At 40.3% G+C, this 18702-nt stretch overlaps 9 protein-coding genes across 9 annotated transcripts; 6 read left to right on the top strand and 3 right to left on the bottom strand.

Annotated features, from left to right (window-relative positions):
* Positions 1-214: 214 nt before the first annotated feature.
* On the top strand, positions 215-2152 carry V1514DRAFT_276315 (major facilitator superfamily domain-containing protein; the record flags this gene model as incomplete). The annotated part of the gene is made up of 4 exons (XM_066924919.1): positions 215-724; positions 799-1104; positions 1184-1892; positions 1971-2152. 4 exons carry the CDS (start codon positions 215-217, stop codon positions 2150-2152), a joined length of 1707 nt encoding a protein of 568 aa, XP_066785398.1.
* A 188-nt stretch (positions 2153-2340) lies between these two features.
* Positions 2341-4340, top strand: V1514DRAFT_325617 (uncharacterized protein). The gene is made up of 3 exons (XM_066926648.1): positions 2341-2851; positions 2914-3069; positions 3144-4340. Exons 1-3 carry the CDS (start codon positions 2759-2761, stop codon positions 4029-4031), a joined length of 1137 nt encoding a protein of 378 aa, XP_066785397.1. The 5' UTR covers positions 2341-2758; the 3' UTR covers positions 4032-4340.
* A 49-nt stretch (positions 4341-4389) lies between these two features.
* On the bottom strand, positions 4390-6382 carry V1514DRAFT_325615 (uncharacterized protein). The gene is made up of 2 exons (XM_066926647.1): positions 5299-6382; positions 4390-5198 (listed from the first exon to the last, which is right to left on the bottom strand). Exons 1-2 carry the CDS (start codon positions 6158-6160, stop codon positions 4729-4731), a joined length of 1332 nt encoding a protein of 443 aa, XP_066785396.1. The 5' UTR covers positions 6161-6382; the 3' UTR covers positions 4390-4728.
* Positions 6383-6497: 115 nt separating this feature from the next.
* Positions 6498-8092, top strand: V1514DRAFT_365929 (signal peptide peptidase-domain-containing protein). The gene has a single exon (XM_066929819.1). The coding sequence runs from the start codon at positions 6510-6512 to the stop codon at positions 7971-7973; it is 1464 nt and encodes a 487-aa protein (XP_066785395.1). The 5' UTR covers positions 6498-6509; the 3' UTR covers positions 7974-8092.
* On the bottom strand, positions 7955-8750 carry V1514DRAFT_350382 (acyl-CoA N-acyltransferase). Its single transcript, XM_066929409.1, has 2 exons — positions 8537-8750; positions 7955-8443 (listed from the first exon to the last, which is right to left on the bottom strand). Exons 1-2 carry the CDS (start codon positions 8682-8684, stop codon positions 8121-8123), a joined length of 471 nt encoding a protein of 156 aa, XP_066785394.1. The 5' UTR covers positions 8685-8750; the 3' UTR covers positions 7955-8120.
* A 26-nt stretch (positions 8751-8776) lies between these two features.
* V1514DRAFT_325609 (BRE1 E3 ubiquitin ligase-domain-containing protein) lies at positions 8777-11546 on the bottom strand. The gene is made up of 3 exons (XM_066926646.1): positions 11440-11546; positions 11033-11303; positions 8777-10982 (listed from the first exon to the last, which is right to left on the bottom strand). Exons 2-3 carry the CDS (start codon positions 11183-11185, stop codon positions 9006-9008), a joined length of 2130 nt encoding a protein of 709 aa, XP_066785393.1. The 5' UTR covers positions 11186-11303; positions 11440-11546; the 3' UTR covers positions 8777-9005.
* A 64-nt stretch (positions 11547-11610) lies between these two features.
* V1514DRAFT_365926 (peptidyl-tRNA hydrolase) lies at positions 11611-12600 on the top strand. Its single transcript, XM_066929818.1, has 3 exons — positions 11611-11849; positions 11922-12274; positions 12329-12600. Exons 1-3 carry the CDS (start codon positions 11817-11819, stop codon positions 12546-12548), a joined length of 606 nt encoding a protein of 201 aa, XP_066785392.1. The 5' UTR covers positions 11611-11816; the 3' UTR covers positions 12549-12600.
* A 55-nt stretch (positions 12601-12655) lies between these two features.
* Positions 12656-14241, top strand: V1514DRAFT_361865 (uncharacterized protein; the record flags this gene model as incomplete). Its single annotated transcript, XM_066929722.1, has 3 exons — positions 12656-13392; positions 13441-14037; positions 14110-14241. The coding sequence occupies exons 1-3, from the start codon at positions 12841-12843 to the stop codon at positions 14239-14241; spliced, it is 1281 nt and encodes a 426-aa protein (XP_066785391.1). The 5' UTR covers positions 12656-12840.
* Positions 14242-14906: 665 nt separating this feature from the next.
* On the top strand, positions 14907-18695 carry V1514DRAFT_340906 (uncharacterized protein; the record flags this gene model as incomplete). The annotated part of the gene is made up of 5 exons (XM_066929039.1): positions 14907-15406; positions 15460-16086; positions 16140-16249; positions 16300-16412; positions 16461-18695. The coding sequence occupies 5 exons, from the start codon at positions 14907-14909 to the stop codon at positions 18693-18695; spliced, it is 3585 nt and encodes a 1194-aa protein (XP_066785390.1).
* Positions 18696-18702: the final 7 nt, after the last annotated feature.

The raw sequence follows: 18702 nt of genomic DNA, 5'->3' as shown, positions 1-18702 counted from the left end.
ACCTAAAAACAAGAAAATTATTCCGTACCGCACACTCATCCCTGATACCGGCCTCGTCTCCGCAACAATTAAAAAAAAACGCAAAAAATTGGTCCAACGGACATAAATGATGGTTTACGAGTCAAAATAGATTTATATGGCTTGCATGTATCACTTGTTTAATCTTAGAATTTTGGATTGCATGCTGTGAGAACAAGTTTTTTTTTTTTGCATAATGGCCGCAAGTAAGAAACCCAAGTCTGAAGAGCAGGTAAATAACAATAACAAAGTAGACCATGACCACGATGATGACGATGAAGATGATGTGCTGGGCGACAATGAATTGTCGTATATTGAGTCCATTGCTTTGCCAGTTATCTCACTTGAACCTGCAACGTCTGAGATTTTGGACGTTATTGAAGGCCAACGAGAGCAAATATCGAACGCTGGTGATGAGGAATTGCAACTCGGTGGCGACAACAGCAATTCCGACAGTGATGGTCAGAACGGCAAGCAAATTGAAAAGCCTTCACATCCAAAAAGACGGAAACCGATAGGTTTCTTGCATTATTGTTGTTTTATTAAGGAATTGGAAAGTCCGTATGAGTATTCCAAGGGTGTCAAAATGTGGATGTTATTTGTGTATGCATTTGCTGGCATGGTGCCGGCCATGGGTTCTGCAGTTTTTTATCCATCCGTGCATGACATTGCCAGAGACTTTCATTCAAACTTGGGTGTTATCAATGTATGATTTTTTTTATTATTATCATTGTTTTGTTTTGTTTTTTTTTGCATTCTTGAGTGACTCATGGATTTTAGTTGTCGGTTGGATTGTACATGTTGTCGTTAGGCATCTTCCCATTATGGTGGAGTTACTTGGCCGAACTTAAGGGACGAAGAATAACGTATTTGATATCATATTCTTTATTTTTTTTGTTTAATATCGGATGCGCAAGAGCATCTAGTGTTGGCATGTTGCTCGTGTTTCGGGTCTTGACCGGCGGCGCGGCATCGTCTTCGCAATCTGTTGGCGCAGGAGCACTCGGCGACATTTACATTCCGTCCCAAAGAGGTCGAGCAAATGCGTATTTTTATTTGGGTCCATTATGTGGTCCATTATTTGCAGTACGTTTTCCTTTTTAAACCTTTGTTTTTTTTTTTGTTTTTTGTTTGCTAACCAGGTTGCGAATTGGTTTGGTATTAGCCAGTAATGGCTGGCGCATTAACTGAACGTTGGGGCTGGCGTTCGACTCAATATTTTTTAATGATTGTCAGTTTCGCATCTTTTTTGTCAATATTGTTTGGACTTCCGGAAACGTTGAAAAAAAAGCCAATACCCGAGGACGTGATTCAAAGTCGGAAGAGGCGCAAGGAGAAGAACTTGATAAAGTATTACGCATATCTTTTTTTTGAATACGTGATTAGTCCGTTCATGGCACTGTCTTTGTTAAAGCACCCAGCTTTTTTGTTTGCCATTTCGTATAGCAGTTTTGGTTATGGTTGCCTTTACTTGATGAACACATCGATTCCTCAATTATTCGAGGCAGCACCTTATAATTTTTCTGAAATCATTATCGGATTATTATATCTACCAAACGGGATTGGATATATTACTGGATCGTTAGTGTCCGGTCGATGGAGCGATCATATTATTAAGAAATCATTAAAGCAAAATAACGGCGTGTTATTACCAGAAGCACGACTGGGTTTCAACATGATTTGTGCTGGTATATTGGTATCATCCGGTTTGATCTTGTTTGGTTGGTCAGCAGGGAAAAAAGTTTTCTGGCTTGTGCCTTTGATCGGAACCTTCATGTTTGGATTTGCCAGTTTAATGATTTTCACAACCACGTTAACATTTTTGGTTGATTCCATGCCGAATCGAAGAAGCGCGGCCGTGTCGGTCAACACGTGTAAGTATAGATACTGCAATTTCTCGACTTAAAAACTTGAACTAACTAAACCTTTTTTTTCTCTTTCTCTCTTTTAAGTTGTTCGATGCATTGTAGCCGGTATTGCCTCGTTCATTGCATTTCCACTTATTAACGCCTTGGGAGCTGGATGGTTGTACACAATCCTGACTGGCATTTCACTTGTCTTCTTGGTTCTTCAAGTATACGTCAAGAAGAAAGGACCCGAATGGCGGGCAAAGATGACGATGGAAACCGGTTGAATGAGACGAATCATTTGCATTATATAAATTTTGTATTTATTTATTTAATTAGAAGTGTTGTTTTGGTTTTTTGGGGTTTAATTGTTATATGTAAACTGTTCAGCCCCTTAATTGTTTTAATTAGTGACAAACGCGCCTTCGCCGCGCGGTCCAAAAAAAAAGCGTTGGTTATGCACCGACCTTTCAGTTTTTAATTTTGGAAAAAAAGAAAAAAAATAATAATTTGAGAGATTCGGTTACTATTTCAACGGGGTTCGGAGTGCTGATTTGATTTCTGTCAATAATTCGAGCAATACCAATCTTTTATATTATATTATTTTATTTTTTTTTGCACCGAGAACGTGCTCAGGAAGAGAGAAAGAAAAGTTTGACAATATATATTATAATAACAGCAAGGCTCTTGCAAGCACTCGATACAGTACTCGATTCTTTTCGACAGAAGATTATATATTAAAATAGTTTTTTTTCAGATTCCCATCTATTTTTGATAAGATTACTATTTATTTTTTTCTTCTTGAACCGGAACACAAGTCTACTACTTCCCCGGCGGAGATTATATTTACTTTTTCGTTTTTTTCTTTCTTTCGTTTTGGTTCAAATTAAAGCATGGACCAAAATAGTTATTACGAACGGCGGCGGTTTGACTTCCGGTTACTCATTGGTGATCCGTTTGCGCTCGCTACTCTTTCCGTGTCTCTCGTATGTTAAACTGTCTTTTTTTTTGTTTTGTTGGTTTTCCATTAACGCGCCTTTTTTTATAGATTGGTTGGATTATTGCATTTGCCTCTTCAATAACTTCGGATGTAAGTGGGCCGTATCCGACTTTTAGTTGGTGGGGGATTGCCTATCAATTACTGGTGATTGCATTTGTCACGTTTGTGTTTGGCGCAAATGCTTTTGAAAACTACAAAATTGCCGTAAGTGTAAACGACTCCTTAAAAAAAGATTTATAAATTCACAATACTAAACAATTTAATTTTTTTTTTTTTAGGTTGTTGGATTTACCGCATCGGCATTAATTTACACGACAAATTCGACAAACAATCTTGTGTATACCGGACGAGCTGCAAACGCGTCCGCAGCTGCGGGTTATATTCTTTTATCAATCATTAACATTCTTTGGATTTTTTATTTTGGCACCTCACCTGATGCGTCACCGCACGCGTTTATCGATTCATATGCACTGCATCGTGAACGTGAATTTGCTGCGTCCAGAAGCAAGTTCCAAGCTGCCGGTGGTAATGGTCCTGGCCAACCGGCACCGGCGATCGCTCGTGGGCGTGGCCCATCCTTGCAGCAACAGCAACAACAACAACAACAACAACAATTCCAGCATCAGCAAGTACCTCATCAACAAGCTTACTACACCGGATCGTCAGATAATGGTATGGGAGGTCCCGCATCGATCAGGCCGCCTCAACACATGTTTACGTCTGCACAACTGAGTGGGTTTGAAACAACCAGTATTCAGGCATCCAATAATCGGCCGTCAATAGCGGGCGGCATCAGTTATGCGAATTCTCATAATGGATCGGGCATGATTGGTGGCAGCGGCGGCGGCGTGCCACCTCCACCACCATTGTCAGCCTCGGGTACGAACTTGAATAATTCGACCAGTAATACGCTCATGAGCCATGGCGGCGGTGGAGGTGGTGGTGATGCCACCATGTTGGAACCTTTAGATGCGCCGACAGAATATCCACTTCGGGCGAGAGCAATTTATTCCTATGATGCAAATCCGGAAGATGCTAATGAGATTTCATTTGTTAAAGGTGAAATTTTGGAAGTATCTGACGTGTCTGGCAAATGGTGGCAAGCACGCAGGGCTAATGGTGAGGTGGGCATCTGTCCTTCAAATTATGTCCAATTGGAGACCTAAACCTCTTGCTCTCGCATCTTTTTTTTTTTTTTTTTTTTGGAAAGCAGGAGGGGTTTTTTTTAATGACGCTTAACTATGATGATTACTTTTTGCTACAATCAATGGGAGGGTTATCAACAATTTTTTTAATCATCAGTTCGAATTCGTATCCCATGGAGTTACTCGGTAAATTTTTTTTTTTTTTTTGTTTTTGTTTAAAGAACCTTGTTTTTAGGTAATGAATAATGTATTATAACGTTATAAAAAATTATAAACGTTTGTTTTAAATTTTTTTGCTATTGATGGAGTTATTTGAAATTTTTTTTTCTTTTCTTTTTTTTTGTATATCAATAGATTTTTTTTTTTTTTTTTGTTTTGTATTTAGTGCTAATTTATGTTTGTATTATTAAACGATTAGTTCTTGCGTTCTTCTGATTAGTTATACGTATAACCATGCCAAGTTTGCAATGATGTCGTATATTTTATTTTAATAATTTGAATTGTTATGAATTTTAGGTACTGTGTATATTATTCTTGTACGTGACAACGCCTCCCAAAAATCGAAGAATAAAAACTAAGATTTTAATAGTATACAAATATATATATATATGTATCAAAAAAACAAAAAAAAAAAAAAACATTGGCAACCCATTTATTATCATTGCCATCCTAAACAACCCTCGCTTACCCTCTTTCCAAAACAAAAACAAAAAAACAATTACATTCTCATGCCGGTAATCGGAACCGCTTCCACAATGTTTATTGTCGCCTCATCTGGAGGCGGCTCATCCGGTACGTGATCGAGTACCTGTTGATCAATGCTAGACAATGCCTGAGCAGCAGCACTGGCAGCAAACCTGGCCGCTTCAGTATCTTCATCATCAAGATCTTCTTTGCCGGCCTTGCCCTCTTCTAATCGCCTGATAAAAATATACACCTGCTTGCGAGTGATTTGATCTACATCAATCTCTGGATGATGATAACCTAATTCTTTGATGCCGTTATGAATCACGGTCATGGGCTTGGTCTTGTTTTCAATAATAAACTGTTTCACAATCTCGGGCAAGTATCGCCTGCGGGTTGCCCGGCCGTGTATTATTCGATGAGTATATTTGACCGTGATTGTTAAATCTGTGACAGACGCAATCAGTACCATTCTTCCATGACAATTATAAAGTGGTCGTTTCACTAAACCAAAATTTTTTAAAAAAAAAACACGTTTGATTAGCAATTTGCAAAAAAAAAAACAACTCTTTTTTTTCTTTGTCACATCAATTGTTGGACTTACATCTCACTCGCTTTGGTGACTTAAACAACATGTTTGTTCTAGCGTTTGAAGTATCGTTCACTTGAGAGCATACGTACTGAGTCCTAAACGTTTTCGAGCTCCTTGTCTTCGAACGCCGGGCAAAATAATAACCAGAAATGTTATATACAGATTGCACGATTTTGGAAAAAATATCAACAGGCTCATCATTCAACCCTCTTAACCCCTCGCCGATGGTCGTGACCCCGCCGTCCAATGACACGGACGGCCGCATCACAAACACGACCGCCACTTCCGGACCATGTACGGGATCAATCTTATCATCATCCGGAGGTACCGGAAATAACTGCACGAACGTCTCGAAATTTGTTATTTCGATCGCATCTGGAGAGTATGAAGCTGATGAAGACGACGCGTGCGGCAAATGTGGTGCAGCATGTGCGGCCAACGTGCCGTCTGCAGCCGCCACCACGGCTTCTACAGCTGAAACAGTGTCAAACGGTTCGGCCTGTAACGGGCCAAGATGATGCCGTTGCTGTTGTGGCAGTTGTTGCGGTTGTCGCACATGGTCGGCTTCCCGCCTGCGCCTTCGTGTCATGTTTGTATGATACCGGCTCTGAGCCCGGCAAGCATGACAGAACTTGTACAAGCCATCCTGACCTGACGGCTTGATAAATTGTTGCAATTCCTTGCCGATTTTGCAACGCGTGCACGTTTGGCCGCTTGGTCCGTACACATTTGCTGCTGATCCGCCTGCTACCGCTGCTGCTGCTGCTGCTACTGCAACCTCGCTTGCCGACGTAGCTTGAGTAAATGTCGGATCAGTAGGTAATGATTCCAGGCCTTGCGGGACCTGCGCTTGTAAGGCTTGTTCAGACGACATGCTTGGTTAAGCTCGAAGATAAAAAAAAAACCCCCCCCAAAGAACACTTGTCACTCAATTACCAAGTATTCGTCGTCTGCGAACCCAAACTAAAAAAACAGAAACAAAAACAAATAAACTAGTATCAATCTCCCCTCGAGCTTGGGATGTCGGACTTGTTGACGCGATACACAAGACCCTTGTATGGCAGGCGTTTGGAGAACGTTGAGACGGTGAAGTGAAAACCATCAGCAAAAGAGCCCGACACGAAACCCGCGCAAATAGCATAGGGTTTGGGGAATGCCTGGGACCCGCCACCTGGCATTAGGCGTTTCGTGGTTCGGCTTCGGTCTCTGCAGTCACAAAACAAATGGATCGTCTTAGAGTAGATCTGTCGGTTGTTTTTGAGCGACTGGAGTCGTATGGCGTCAATCCGGTGTTGTTCACGTACGGCGTGTTGCTGGTGTCCGCCACGGTCTTGATCTACGTCGGCTCGCATGCCACGCTTCATAAGCCTGATAACGCGCTGCCTCCTGATCCGAACGATAACGAATTCGACGTGAACGATTTGATATCGTCATCTTCTTCATCAAGGGAGAAAATTGCTGCAGAGGATGCGTACATGATGCCAGTGTTTGGAGGCGTCATGTTGGTGGGCCTGTACTTGCTGATCAAAAAATTGGACGGCAAGTACATTGAATTCTTCTTTCATAATTATTTTTCAATTTTTGGTATTGGCTCTGTTTCACAGTCTTTTTCTAGTGTATTAAAATATTCGGCCAAAAAGACGAAGCAAAGGTTGACACGGTGGAAGATCACGGTGGTGGAAAACCCACCCATCGAAGGCTTGGAGAGTTCTGATGAAAAGCCGAAACGTGGCAATGAAGAAGAAAAAGAAGAAGAAGATTATGAAGATTCTTTAATTGAAAAATACGGGTTTATTAGACATCCTTCTTTAAAACAAATTCTCAATCCAAAATTTCATTACTCTCAGTATAAGATTGGAGCCAAAATTTCAAAAGAGATTAACGAAAGGGGCAAATTAGAACAAGTTGTTCAATGGTACGTTTCCAGTGCGGACGTGATTGGAATTTTGGTCGGAATCGCAGTCGTCGTCGCAAACAGGTACTATGACAATTGGCTTTTGGCAAACGTCTTGGGCGGCAGTTTTGCGTTTGGCAGTATTCAGTTCTTAACTATTGACTCGTTCAAAACCGGATTTATCATGCTCGGCGGTTTGTTTTTGTATGACATTTTTTTCGTTTTTGGTACCGACATTATGGTCACCGTGGCTACTTCCATGACCGTGCCAATTAAGCTTACCGCACCTCGCCCGCCTACCATTTCGTCACCGGCAGGATCGAGCGCGATGCTTGGATTGGGTGATATCATTGTGCCGGCAATTTTTCTTTCACTTTGCTTGCGATTCGATTTATGGAATTTTTATCAAGCCAATCCCAAATTACCATATGCCTCTGCCAGAAAATTTCCCAAACCTTTTTTCAATGCCGGCATCGTTTTTTATGTTGCCTCGCTTTTCATCACAATTTTGGTGATGCACACGTTTAAAGCCGCGCAACCTGCGTTGCTTTATATATGCCCTGCGATCGCTGGTGCCACGTTTATTACTGCGTTGGCTCGAGGACAGTTAGCGTTGTTATGGGATTATAAGGAAGAGAGTGAAGAAGACAAAAAAATTCGTCAAAAAAAAGAAAAGAAAGAAAAAAGGGAAAAATTAAAACAAGGGGAGAACACAAAAGAAAAAAGTGAATCGGAAGAGAATGATTTGGCGGACGCCGTTCTTTTAGAGACTGAGGCCAGTCCAGTTAGATGATACATGCTAGACTTTGTACAGGGTTTTTGCTCTTGATTAAGTGCCACTTTAAGTATCAATCAGTATATATGTATATAGCGATGTAATTACAAAAAAACAAAAAAACATTTTATAATTTTTTTTTCTTTTGCAAGTTGATTTTGTGCTTCACTCTATCCTCTTTCGTACGACAAATGCGTTTCCAGGCGGATTCATCTTTCTATAATACCCTTCGACAAGTTCGGCTTGCTCGAATCCTACTTTTTGATACCATGACAATGCTTCCCCGTTTTCGACCCAGACATGAGCATAAACTTCTTTAACATATGTTCTTTTAGCTTCTTCTTCGATATGTTGAATCAATTGCTTGCCCACGCCATATCTTCGATATGGTGCCAAGACTGCCAACGTCATGATGTATATAGATGCTTGCCCGTTCCTGGTCTCTGACGCACACCGAATCGCTCCAACTGGGATGTCATTGAAATATGCTAACCGAAACCAAAAAAAAAAAAAAAAAATATATTAGAATAAAATAATAATCAAAAAGTAATGTTGCTTTCTATTGGCTTAATGTGGCATACCTAATTTGACCAATTGTCCAACCGCTAAACTTTCCTTGTACCATGCATCTCCGTACGTGGTTGGTAAAACCACGGAGTTAATTCGTCGCAGTATGCCCAAATTATTTGCTGTTAAATCATCTAATTCGATTTTTATCCTTGGTGACATATTTTTATTTTAATGTATGGAAAGCAATAATAGTAATATTTGTCTGGAAATTAAACTGGTTTTGGTTCGCGAGATCTTCAATTTTCCTTTAAGGTTTAGATAAAAGTTATAAACACCAATCTTAATTTAAAAGATCCTATACATGGTCAAAATATACAGCGAACTCCGTCAAAGAATATTTTTTTTATAAGACCATTTTTTTTTCGCCCGTAGCGAATAAGTTTTACAGCTCAGAACTTTTTTTAGATCAAAGGAAAAAAAAAATAAATAAATAAATCACAATATCCGAAAAAAAAAAAAAAATTACAAAAGGAAAATTATTTACAAATGAATAGTCATCAAGTCATTGTGCGAGTACTGCTTATTGCAAAGCGGGCATTTCCTGAGTCGAGCAGTCAATCGATCCTTGGCACAGTCAAGACAGAAACAATGACCACAAACCTTGATGGCCGTGTTCTTCCAATTCTTGGAACAAACTGAACAGATGGCAATCGACCGAAGTGCTTCTAATTGTGATCCACCGTTGACATGATTGTTAACATTGCTAACTGATGCGGACTTGCGTCGTTCCACTTCAATCTTGAGTCGCTCAACTTGTTCCTGTGCGTCCCGCCGCAGGTCAGACTCCTTCTGCACGTTCTGTGACCAGGCTTGCAATTCGGAATCCATTTTTGCAATTTTGGCTTTCAATCCATCCACGTTGGCATTGTTTTCATTTAACTTGCGATCTGAATCATGAAATTGTTTTTGATATGTTAACCGAACGTTCTCTAACTCTGCCACTTGCTTTTCCAACAGCACGACTTTCTGGGTAACTGATTTTTCCGCATCTCGAAGTTGTTGAATAACTTCTGCACTTTTTACAGTTTGCGCCTTGAGCAATTTATTCTCTGCCAGGATTGCCTCTTTTGCCCTCATGGCACCAAAATATTTTTGCTCTGCCTTACCCTTTTCAGCAATTAACCTGTTTAACTTGTCTTCACGTTCAATAACTTCAGAAACTCTTTTGCTATTTTGCTTTTGAGCTTGCAAATATGCAGATTCAAAACTTTCTAGTTCTGAAGATAACGATGCGTTTTGCTTTTGTAATTTTTCAACTCGCTTGATTAATTCTTCTGGTGATTCATCACTGGTTGCTTCCTTTGAATTCTCGCTAGATAGTTTCAATTCTGTTTTAAACCTTTGCACTTGTAATTCTAAAGACGCAATACGAGCAGCTCGACTCTCAGATAACTCCGTAGCTTCCGTAACTGCACTCCAGCGCTGTTCTTCTTTTAGCTTGCGAACATTTTGATCATGAAGCAAATCATCGCGGGCAGCACGAATTCGAATCAAATCTTCCTCAGCCCGCTTTAGCTGAGCTTGTAGGTCATCCATCAAAGTCTTGTATTCAGTAGACACGGTCTCTCTAAATTCAGTCCGCTCTGCATTCATTTTTTCATTATCTGATTTCAGAATTTCATTCAATCCTTCCAAGTGCGTAACTTTTAAAGCCAGCTCGTCTGCCTTGAGTATTAGTTGCTTGTACGTATGAGACTCGGCAAGATCTTCCTCAGACAAGGACGACAGTCGGATGTTGAGCTTTGAAACTGCATCACTCAAGCTAATCACTTTTGACTGCAGCTCGTTAATCTCTTCTTTTTGTTTATGCACCACAGCCTCGGCTTCTTCTTGTGCCTTAATCACAATACTCTCCGCTACTTCAGGCGTGCCATTTTCAACCGGTGCCTTGTCATCCGTTGAATTTTCGCGCTTTATGGCTGGTGCTGAAACGGTCGACCGTTCAATTTTAGCCAGAGTTGAACTCTTTAAGCGATCCAGTTTCTTCTCTGCAGACATAAACTTAAAAGTTGCATCAGTCAACCGCCTTTCGATATCTTGTCGTTCATCTTGAAGTCTTTCATTCTCGGCTTGAGCAATCTTTAACTGCAAAGTAAATTCAGATAAAGACTCCTTTAATTTCACGTTGTCATCATTAGATTTTGTTGGAGCTAAATTAGAAAATAAGGGGGTTAAAGAATTAAGTATGCGGTCTCGCTTGCTCGAAAGATGATTTGAATATTCGTTGACAGGTGCCAAAAGAAGTGACTTAGGAACCATGGACGATGAGCCGGATACTGGGTTTCCAATTAAAATATTAATCTCATCAAGTAGCTGATCCCACCACGCTTCCAAAATCCGTAAAAGACCATTGTTATGAGAAGCTTGTTGCTCAATTTCATTGACTCTGGTTTGCAAAAAATCTCGTTCACGTTTATATGCTTGCATCTGCCTAAAAATTGCCTCCTTCTTGAACAGCTATAAAATGATGAGTATTAAGTTAAAATTATTCAATTTACAAAACTTACAGCAACATCGTCTTGGGTTAGTGGAACTTCGGCAACAACACTCGAGCTCCTGGTGTTAAGGCCATTGCTATCAGAACCATCAGTTGCCTGCCGCTTTAATGGCGGCGCATCCGGATCCGCCTTAACTGAGAGCGCCCGTTTTCGATCATCCATGAGAAATTCGGTTGGTACTCTCAAGAGCTTGACTGACTCGATCGAGCTACCCACTAAGAGCTATATCTTCGATGCCAATCACTGCCGTCAGAAGAAAAAAAAACGAGTCCTTTAAGACCTATACTTTACTGTGTTAGACTGAACTACAATCAAACCCATTAATTGACCGCGGACGTGAATACATCTAAAAAAAAGAAAAAAAAAGACACTGTCGAAGACAGTTGTACATCCCGGTATACATCACCATCACGTACCTTAGAACATAACAATCAATGCCCAGAAATTAATAACTTCAATTTAAGTCTTGAAAATTCGAGTGAATTGCACAAGCGTCCGTCCAAAGCTAATGTGGCAATACGGTATAAGAAATATTTAATTGCTACGCGGGAAACGAGATTAGAAAAAAGCATACACAAGCGCGTGCCTAGAAATTCGCCACTAAAAATATTTTGGCATGGACGAGAATTTTGAATACAAGAGCGAAGAACTCCGCTTCTGATACCGAATTTTTGGAAAACACGACATAGAGTATTTCATACATTTATATATTTTGAAATATATATAGTTGATTGTAAATTGAGTGATTATATGAAGATATCCAGACTAGGAGTCGCTGAATGATATTGCAAACATGAGTTCAGGGTCGGGTCCGGTGAACTTGTTGGTATGATTCACATGTCATGGATGAAGGTCGACTAATAATAATAAGAATAATAATAATAATAATAATTAAAAGATATGCTCAATAGGAAATCCAGGAAAACGATATTTATTTACTAGGCACTCGGTAGGCCATGTAGTGTTGAATCGGTTTCTTGAAGAACACGCTGAACTGGTACATAATCACCGTGTCATCAAATCTGAGGTGGGTTCATTGCTGGAAGGCAATTCACGGCTTAACAACTTCTCAATGCGACATCGAATTGCATTTTTTAGGTCTGAGAGTTATATGAACGTCAGTGGCATTGGAGTGGCGCAAGCTTGGAAATATTTTAGCCAGAAATATGATAATTCCAAACTCATTGTTCTGCATGATGATCTCGAGTTAGAAGTTGGCAAGTTTAAATTGAAGCGAAATGGTAGTGCCAGGTGAGATTAGTTTTGTCATCAATATTTTGGAGTAATCGTCTAACTAATTTGAAGGGGACATAATGGATTGAAAAGTATAGCTCAGCACTTGTCGACCACGGAAATCTTGAAGTATGGCATTGGAATTGGTCGGCCAGTATCGAGGGAATCAAAAATCGTTGCTGATTATGTACTGAGCAAAATGACAAGTTCAGAACTAGATACTGTGCAAAATGCGGTGTACGGGGACATATGGTTGGCACTGGCAGAACAAGAACTTGGAACGGCGGTATAGGTTGACATTGTATATAGATAAAGATATAAATGATAAAATTGTACATTATCCCCCTAAAGACATTGTCATGTTTTCATGGATGTAAACTACTAGTACTAACTTTTGCCATGAAGAATTATTAACATGAACATTTTTGCTGCTACAATGTATAAAGTTTAAACTCACAGCCGTTTTGGTTTATCTCGTTTAAGCCTTGCACCCTGGATATAAATTCATTTGCAAGCTTTCTTCCAGGGATCGAATATTTAGGATCACATAAAACTTTCAGATTTTGGTTGAAGAAGTCAACGCAATGCAAGGAAGGCAATTCTTTTTAAGTGCATGCTTCTTTGTGCTTTTCGCTGTTGCAAAAGCTCATGACCATGATGATAGCGAAATTCCGGAGGGCGAATACATTACAGTAGAGCCTTTAGACTCTGTGCTATGGGCTCATATATTTATGATGATGCTAGCATTTGGATTTTTCTTCCCCGTTGGTATGATTTTAGGTTTGACAAAGTCTCGCTATCATGTTCCATGTCAAGTTGCCGGTGCCGTTTTCACGATTGTTGGATATTTCCTGGGTCACCACCACAAGGGCCGGGAGTTCCCTAGCCACAACATTCATTCGGTGTTTGCTCCTATTCTTTTTTTTGTATTATCATTTCAAGTTGCTATTGGTGCATATTTGAAGCTTCACTGGGAGAAAGGAATTCACAAGCATATCAGACGTTTCATTGTGATCGCTCATGGAGTTGCCGGCAAGGTTATGCCAATCCTCAGTTGGGTGCAAATGGGCTTCGGTGGTATCACAGCTTTAGGATTTTGCCATGGCGATCATTTGGGCCAGTGTCTTGCTCATGGTGTAAGTGTTTAACGCATGCAGTGACTGTCTCAGAACTAACGTACATAGATTATGGGAAGTGCTTTTATTGCTTATGGTTGCATCATGCTTATTGCTGTTTTATGTGGTCAGGCTTGGCTTGCTCGTTCAGGACGTAGTCAGGAATTCTATGACAGTTTAGTGATTACATTGTGGGGAATTGTGAACACCTTCACCGAACATCGTTGGGGGCAACCCTGGTCGCACGGTGATTACCAGCACACGTCCATGGGGATTGTTTGGTGGTGTGCGGGAATGCTGGGAATATTTCTTTCAAAATCTAACGGACGGCCTCGCCGTAATATTGTTCCTGCATTAGTTATCGTTTTGACAGGTTGGGCGATGTCCGTTCACGCGCAGCATCTTGAAATTTCTACAAAAATCCACGCAATGTTTGGCTACGCATTGATGGGCGCTGGATTTGCGCGCCTAATTGAAATTTCTTTTCTTTTGAATGACGAGGCACCGGCAGGTGAACCAAAGTCGTTTCAGTACTTGTCACCTTTTCTGTTGGTGGCATCTGGATTTCTTTTCATGTTTGCAAACGAGGAACAGCTTGATCTTATTAGTCAAAACATGATTGATCATTCTAGTTATACTCTTATTATCTACTCCGTGTCCTTTTTAGTCTTTCTTTATTTTCTCCTGCTTATTCGGTTATGGCAAAACAATGCCGGTCCCGGTTATGATTCCGTCAAGTATGAGGTTGCGAATGATTCGGCATCTACTTCGAGCTATAATGCTCCCAATAGTGATGATTTAGAGGCAGAACAAAGACTCAGGGATGTTCAAGAATATGAGCTTAACGGATTATTACGAGATAGCCGCTAAATCATGGAACTGATGTGAACGGAATTGAATGGAATGGCGTGTATATTGCAGATAGATCTCTGATTTTTTTTTATAAAAATTTCTTTCCAAGCGGGACGATTATGATGTTTAGTTTTAATGGTTTAGGGGCATTTTCTTTTTTTTGCTGTACATGAATAATAGTTTGAATGACTGGTTAGTTTTGATGCCTGTTCGTAGGGAAGACACGGTGTTACACTCTGATTTACTTTTAGATTATGGCTAGTTGCCATATTTTCATAATATATATATATTTATTTCACTATTAAATGTGAATGTTGTTGCATTATAACTTTTTTGTAGTCATCTGGTAGAAACGCGCCGGGTCAGCCCGGCCTGGCCTTGTGGCCGCATCACCGATCTGGGGAGATGACGGGCGTATATAAAAACACAACTAACACTTCAGTTGGACATAACTTTCTTTCTATTAATATTAATAAATTTATTTTTGTAGGTTGTGATTCTATTGAATACTCATTATTTTTTTTTCAATAAGGCCTTGTTGGATTGGCACCTGGGTCAAAGAACCGCGATCTTCGCCAGTTTGATCTCATCGATCTAAACATTGTCAGTCAACACTCTTTCCGCACACAGTATAGCTACGGTCACGACAATTTTTTACAATATATGATTGACCAGTAGCTAAAATGACCAGTTTAAAGGCTCTTTTAATTGCGTACCTTATCGGGGGAGTGACATTTATTCCGCTAGTAATATTCGGCTTGCTCTACTATGTATATCGAACCCTGCCAGAAGTTGATGAAAAAGGAAACATTATTTCGCGCACGACCGGCGAAGCATTGACACCAGAAGAGGCTGAAGCGGTACGCATTACCAAAGAAAAGGAATATGAGCGCAAATTGGCGGAGGAGACATTGAAAGCAGCCGAAACTGAGTCCGAAATCGGCGTGGATGCCCATATGAGTGGCTGGCTTACGGTTACCAGAGAATTTACGCCTGCGTCAAACGGAAAAGTCTCATCGTCGTCTGAGAAGATCCTGAACGAGTCTGCATATACTTCTATTTACAGACATTTGCTTGATCGGAAGCAAAACAATGCTAAATCCAGCTCCTCCAGTCCCTCTCCTGATCCAAAGGACAAATCTGCTAAAAAGCGGCCTAGTAATTCATATTATGCTATTCTTCGGTTAGTACTTATAGGTATTTTTTTTTGCTCAGATTCATATTAACTTAATATAGCCATGGTAATTTATTTCTTTACGACAGTCCCGACGTGATGAATGTTCAACAAGTTATTGTTCTTGCAAATCACAACGTGTCAATCTGGCCCCCAAATAAGCCAGATGGTCAATTGTTCATTCGCAGAAATGCCATTTGTTTATCGCCTAGAAGGAGTCGAATCTTAGCTGATGGATCTGGCATTGATCCTCCAAAATATTCTTATTTTTTAAACTCAGATAACTGCTCCGAAAAGGAAGATTTTTATTTTGCACTATTAAAAGCTTCCAAACGGTTACACCGTCATGGTTCGGATAAGAGCGCTGCGGCAGTTAGCGTTCCGCCTGGACCAGACCCGATGTTTGATGCCAGGCCTTTGCAGTTCGAATCTGAGGAGATTCTTGGCTTGATTCAAACACTACATTCATCAGATGCTCATATACAGACTAGATGGATAAATGCACTTATAGGGAGACTTTTTTTGGCGCTGCATAAGACAGAAGTGTTTGAAACATTTATTAAGAACCGAGTTGATACCAAGCTTTCTCGAGTGAAGAGGCCATCGTTTTTGGGCGACATAACCGTCGCAAAAATATTAAGTGGTCACTCGCCGCCTTATTTTACTAACCCACAATTGAAAGAGCTTTCGTAAGTCGGCTTTGGTTTAGAGATCATTAGGTTTTTTTTCTAATCTAAACTAGACCCGAAGGACATATGGTATTAGCAGCTGATATTCATTATGAAGGCGATTTTGCTGTAGAAGTGACCACCAAAGCAACTATTAATCTTGGTTCTCGTTTTAAAACCCGAGGTATACTTTATCCCGTGAATCCATTAACCTTGTGCTAACATGTAAACTAGAGGTACCATTGGTATTGGCAGTAAAGTTCAAGAGTCTGGAGGGACGAATGAATTTCACTATGAAAGCACCACCATCAAATAGATTTTGGTACTGTTTTGAGACTATGCCTAAGGTATAAAATTTGGAAGAGTTCGATTTAAATTTTTCTAACTTTTGATAGATCAAAATGATTATTGAACCGGTCGTCAGCTCAAGGCAAATTACGTACAGCATGGTAACTAGAGTCATAGAAAACAGAATCATGGATGCGCTCAGAGAATCGCTTGTTTTGCCATACATGGATGATCTTGCATTTTACAACACGATAAGTGATTCATTTCGTGGCGGAATATGGGATAGGAAATTACGTCAAAATTTCAAGAGTTCAGAAGACGTTGGACAGACTGATATTAAATCTTCGCCTAGACCTGTGTCTTTAAATTCTGAACAGACAATTGAATCAAGTTTTTCTGTTGAGCCACGTCATAATTCTGACAATTTAAGTGTTTCTTCAAGTATTTCTGTTGATTCTGATAGGATAAGTGTCAACGATGATGGTTCTTTATATTCACATGATATCAAGCATAGAAGGAGTGAATTAATTGGCGACGAGGAAACTATAAGACGGAAGAGGGCTTCTGGAGCACTAACCACCGTCTCTGCACCAGCAATTGTAGGTACAGATCGCGTGAGTATTGTTGTTGTGGATGGACAAGTTGTGACCAATCACAAGGATTCCACGGTCCACTTGACGACCTCACCTTTGCATCGCTCAACCAGTCGGTCTAGTAACCAGTCTTCATTATCCAAACATGACGATTTCAGTACTGGCAGTAGCTCAGTGAGCATCGGAAGCAATGAAAGCACATCGGATATTAATGTAGAAATTGACGATCAGAAAAGTATAACCAGCGTTAGTACCGCTCGAGAGATTGTCCATCTAAGAACTGAATCAGAACCAGTGAATTCGAGCGTAGTCGAGGAAGAGAAATCGACAATTTCGGAATCCATGCGCAAGTGGAGTTCCAAATATTTTTCGTCAGCAAAGAAGAGCGTTCAAGCTCGAATGAACTCTAATGCATCGCTGCACAGCACAAGTAATCCAACCAGTCTTAGTGAGGACAAGATTCAGAAAAAGATTATTCAGTCTCAATTGGCGCATTCAGACGAGCTGCTTGTTAATTCGTCTCGTCCTAATACTTATGCTTCAGATGCAAATTCGTCGGAAGTTGTGGAACGATCTACGGAAGATTTTAATGAAGGTCCTTCAGTATTCACTGCAAGTCCACCTATTCAACAGCAATCTTATACATCTCATCAGTATACTCCAACAAGTATGCAGATACCTCATTCACTTTCACATCATAGCACATCATCGATCACACCTAATGTCCAAGCTTTACCTATTTTGCAAAACATTCAGATACCACCAGTGTCGCCCACGCGTCGTAAATTACTGGAAACAGAGCAAACAAAAATTTATCCAGGTGAACCTTCTTGGTCATCCAAGATAGATAAAAATAAATCATTTGTCCCGCCTCCAGCTCCAACATCACTTTCTCAGTATTCACAAGCTCCTTCAGCTCCAAGACTTTACTCTCCACCGAAAGCACTGGACAAATCATCTGCCGATTCTACTTCTGAAAGTTTTTTTAATAATCAAGATGGTAATCAGAGCGATAGTAACGGTATAGGTTTGCACCGTGCTCCTACTTATGCGAAAAGAAAGCCTCTGAGGAAGCCAGTTGAAGTACAGACGTCTGCACTTTCACAGTCATTGGCTGAAATTCAACTTGCATCAAATTTGAATAATGCGGAATTAGCGAATGCAACTTCTACTGAGATGGAAAATTCTAGCAGTACAGATACGTTATTAGAGACAAAAGAACATGGTCCTAAACAAGTCAGCCAAGCTGAGCAAGACGTTGACGGCTTGTCGATTTCACAGACACCACCAAGGGTTTCTGAAGTTGAGATTCCTCCGAATACATTTGCAGATATGGTAGACGAAGGAAATAGCCTTGGATTAGGGTCCTACGATGGCATCCCACAATTTTCTTCTTACAGCTCAACTTCGACATATGGTTCAAGTACTGGGTACAACTCGACAAATTCAGAGAATCCGTCTGGTTTCCATGCAGATATACGAAGAAAAAAGTCGGCGAGCAATGACGATTCACGATCGCAATCGGAAGATGATTATGAAAACCATGTACAGGATGGCAAGCTTTCTGTTGATACCGATGATTTAATTGATTTGGATGAAAATTTAGAGGAGGAAGCTCATGTAATTGATGAGAATAGTGACGTGGTGGCCGAATTGGTCGAACAAACCGGGTCTAATTTAGAGGCAGTACCTGATCAAACAAGTGAAACGGTTTTGGATGACAGAAACAATGAAGATACTGGTAATTAGAACTTTA

The sequence above is a fragment of the Lipomyces japonicus genome (genome assembly GCF_038497905.1).
Source record: "Lipomyces japonicus strain CBS 7319 unplaced genomic scaffold V1514scaffold_5, whole genome shotgun sequence".
In the NCBI taxonomy this organism is placed as follows: domain Eukaryota; kingdom Fungi; phylum Ascomycota; class Lipomycetes; order Lipomycetales; family Lipomycetaceae; genus Lipomyces; species Lipomyces japonicus.
This window is presented reverse-complemented; position numbering and strand designations above follow the sequence as displayed.

Bases quoted from the DNA above. Each gene is read 5' to 3' on its own strand.
- V1514DRAFT_365929 (XM_066929819.1), top strand. From the start codon at position 6,510: ATGGATCGTCTTAGAGTAGATCTGTCGGTTGTTTTTGAGCGACTGGAG.
- V1514DRAFT_325615 (XM_066926647.1), bottom strand. From the start codon at position 6,160: ATGTCGTCTGAACAAGCCTTACAAGCGCAGGTCCCGCAAGGCCTGGAA. The intron at 5,199-5,298 runs GTAAGTCCAACA...ATTTTGGTTTAG, and splicing joins GTCACCAAAGCGAGTGAGAT to TGAAACGACCACTTTATAAT.
- V1514DRAFT_325609 (XM_066926646.1), bottom strand. From the start codon at position 11,185: ATGGATGATCGAAAACGGGCGCTCTCAGTTAAGGCGGATCCGGATGCG. The intron at 10,983-11,032 runs GTAAGTTTTGTA...ATCATTTTATAG, and splicing joins TAACCCAAGACGATGTTGCT to CTGTTCAAGAAGGAGGCAAT.
- V1514DRAFT_325617 (XM_066926648.1), top strand. From the start codon at position 2,759: ATGGACCAAAATAGTTATTACGAACGGCGGCGGTTTGACTTCCGGTTA. The intron at 2,852-2,913 runs GTATGTTAAACT...CTTTTTTTATAG, and splicing joins CTACTCTTTCCGTGTCTCTC to ATTGGTTGGATTATTGCATT. The intron at 3,070-3,143 runs GTAAGTGTAAAC...TTTTTTTTTTAG, and splicing joins TTGAAAACTACAAAATTGCC to GTTGTTGGATTTACCGCATC.
- V1514DRAFT_365926 (XM_066929818.1), top strand. From the start codon at position 11,817: ATGAGTTCAGGGTCGGGTCCGGTGAACTTGTTG. The intron at 11,850-11,921 runs GTATGATTCACA...AATAATTAAAAG, and splicing joins CGGGTCCGGTGAACTTGTTG to ATATGCTCAATAGGAAATCC. The intron at 12,275-12,328 runs GTGAGATTAGTT...ACTAATTTGAAG, and splicing joins AAGCGAAATGGTAGTGCCAG to GGGACATAATGGATTGAAAA.
- V1514DRAFT_350382 (XM_066929409.1), bottom strand. From the start codon at position 8,684: ATGTCACCAAGGATAAAAATCGAATTAGATGATTTAACAGCAAATAAT. The intron at 8,444-8,536 runs GTATGCCACATT...GGTTTCGGTTAG, and splicing joins TGGACAATTGGTCAAATTAG to CATATTTCAATGACATCCCA.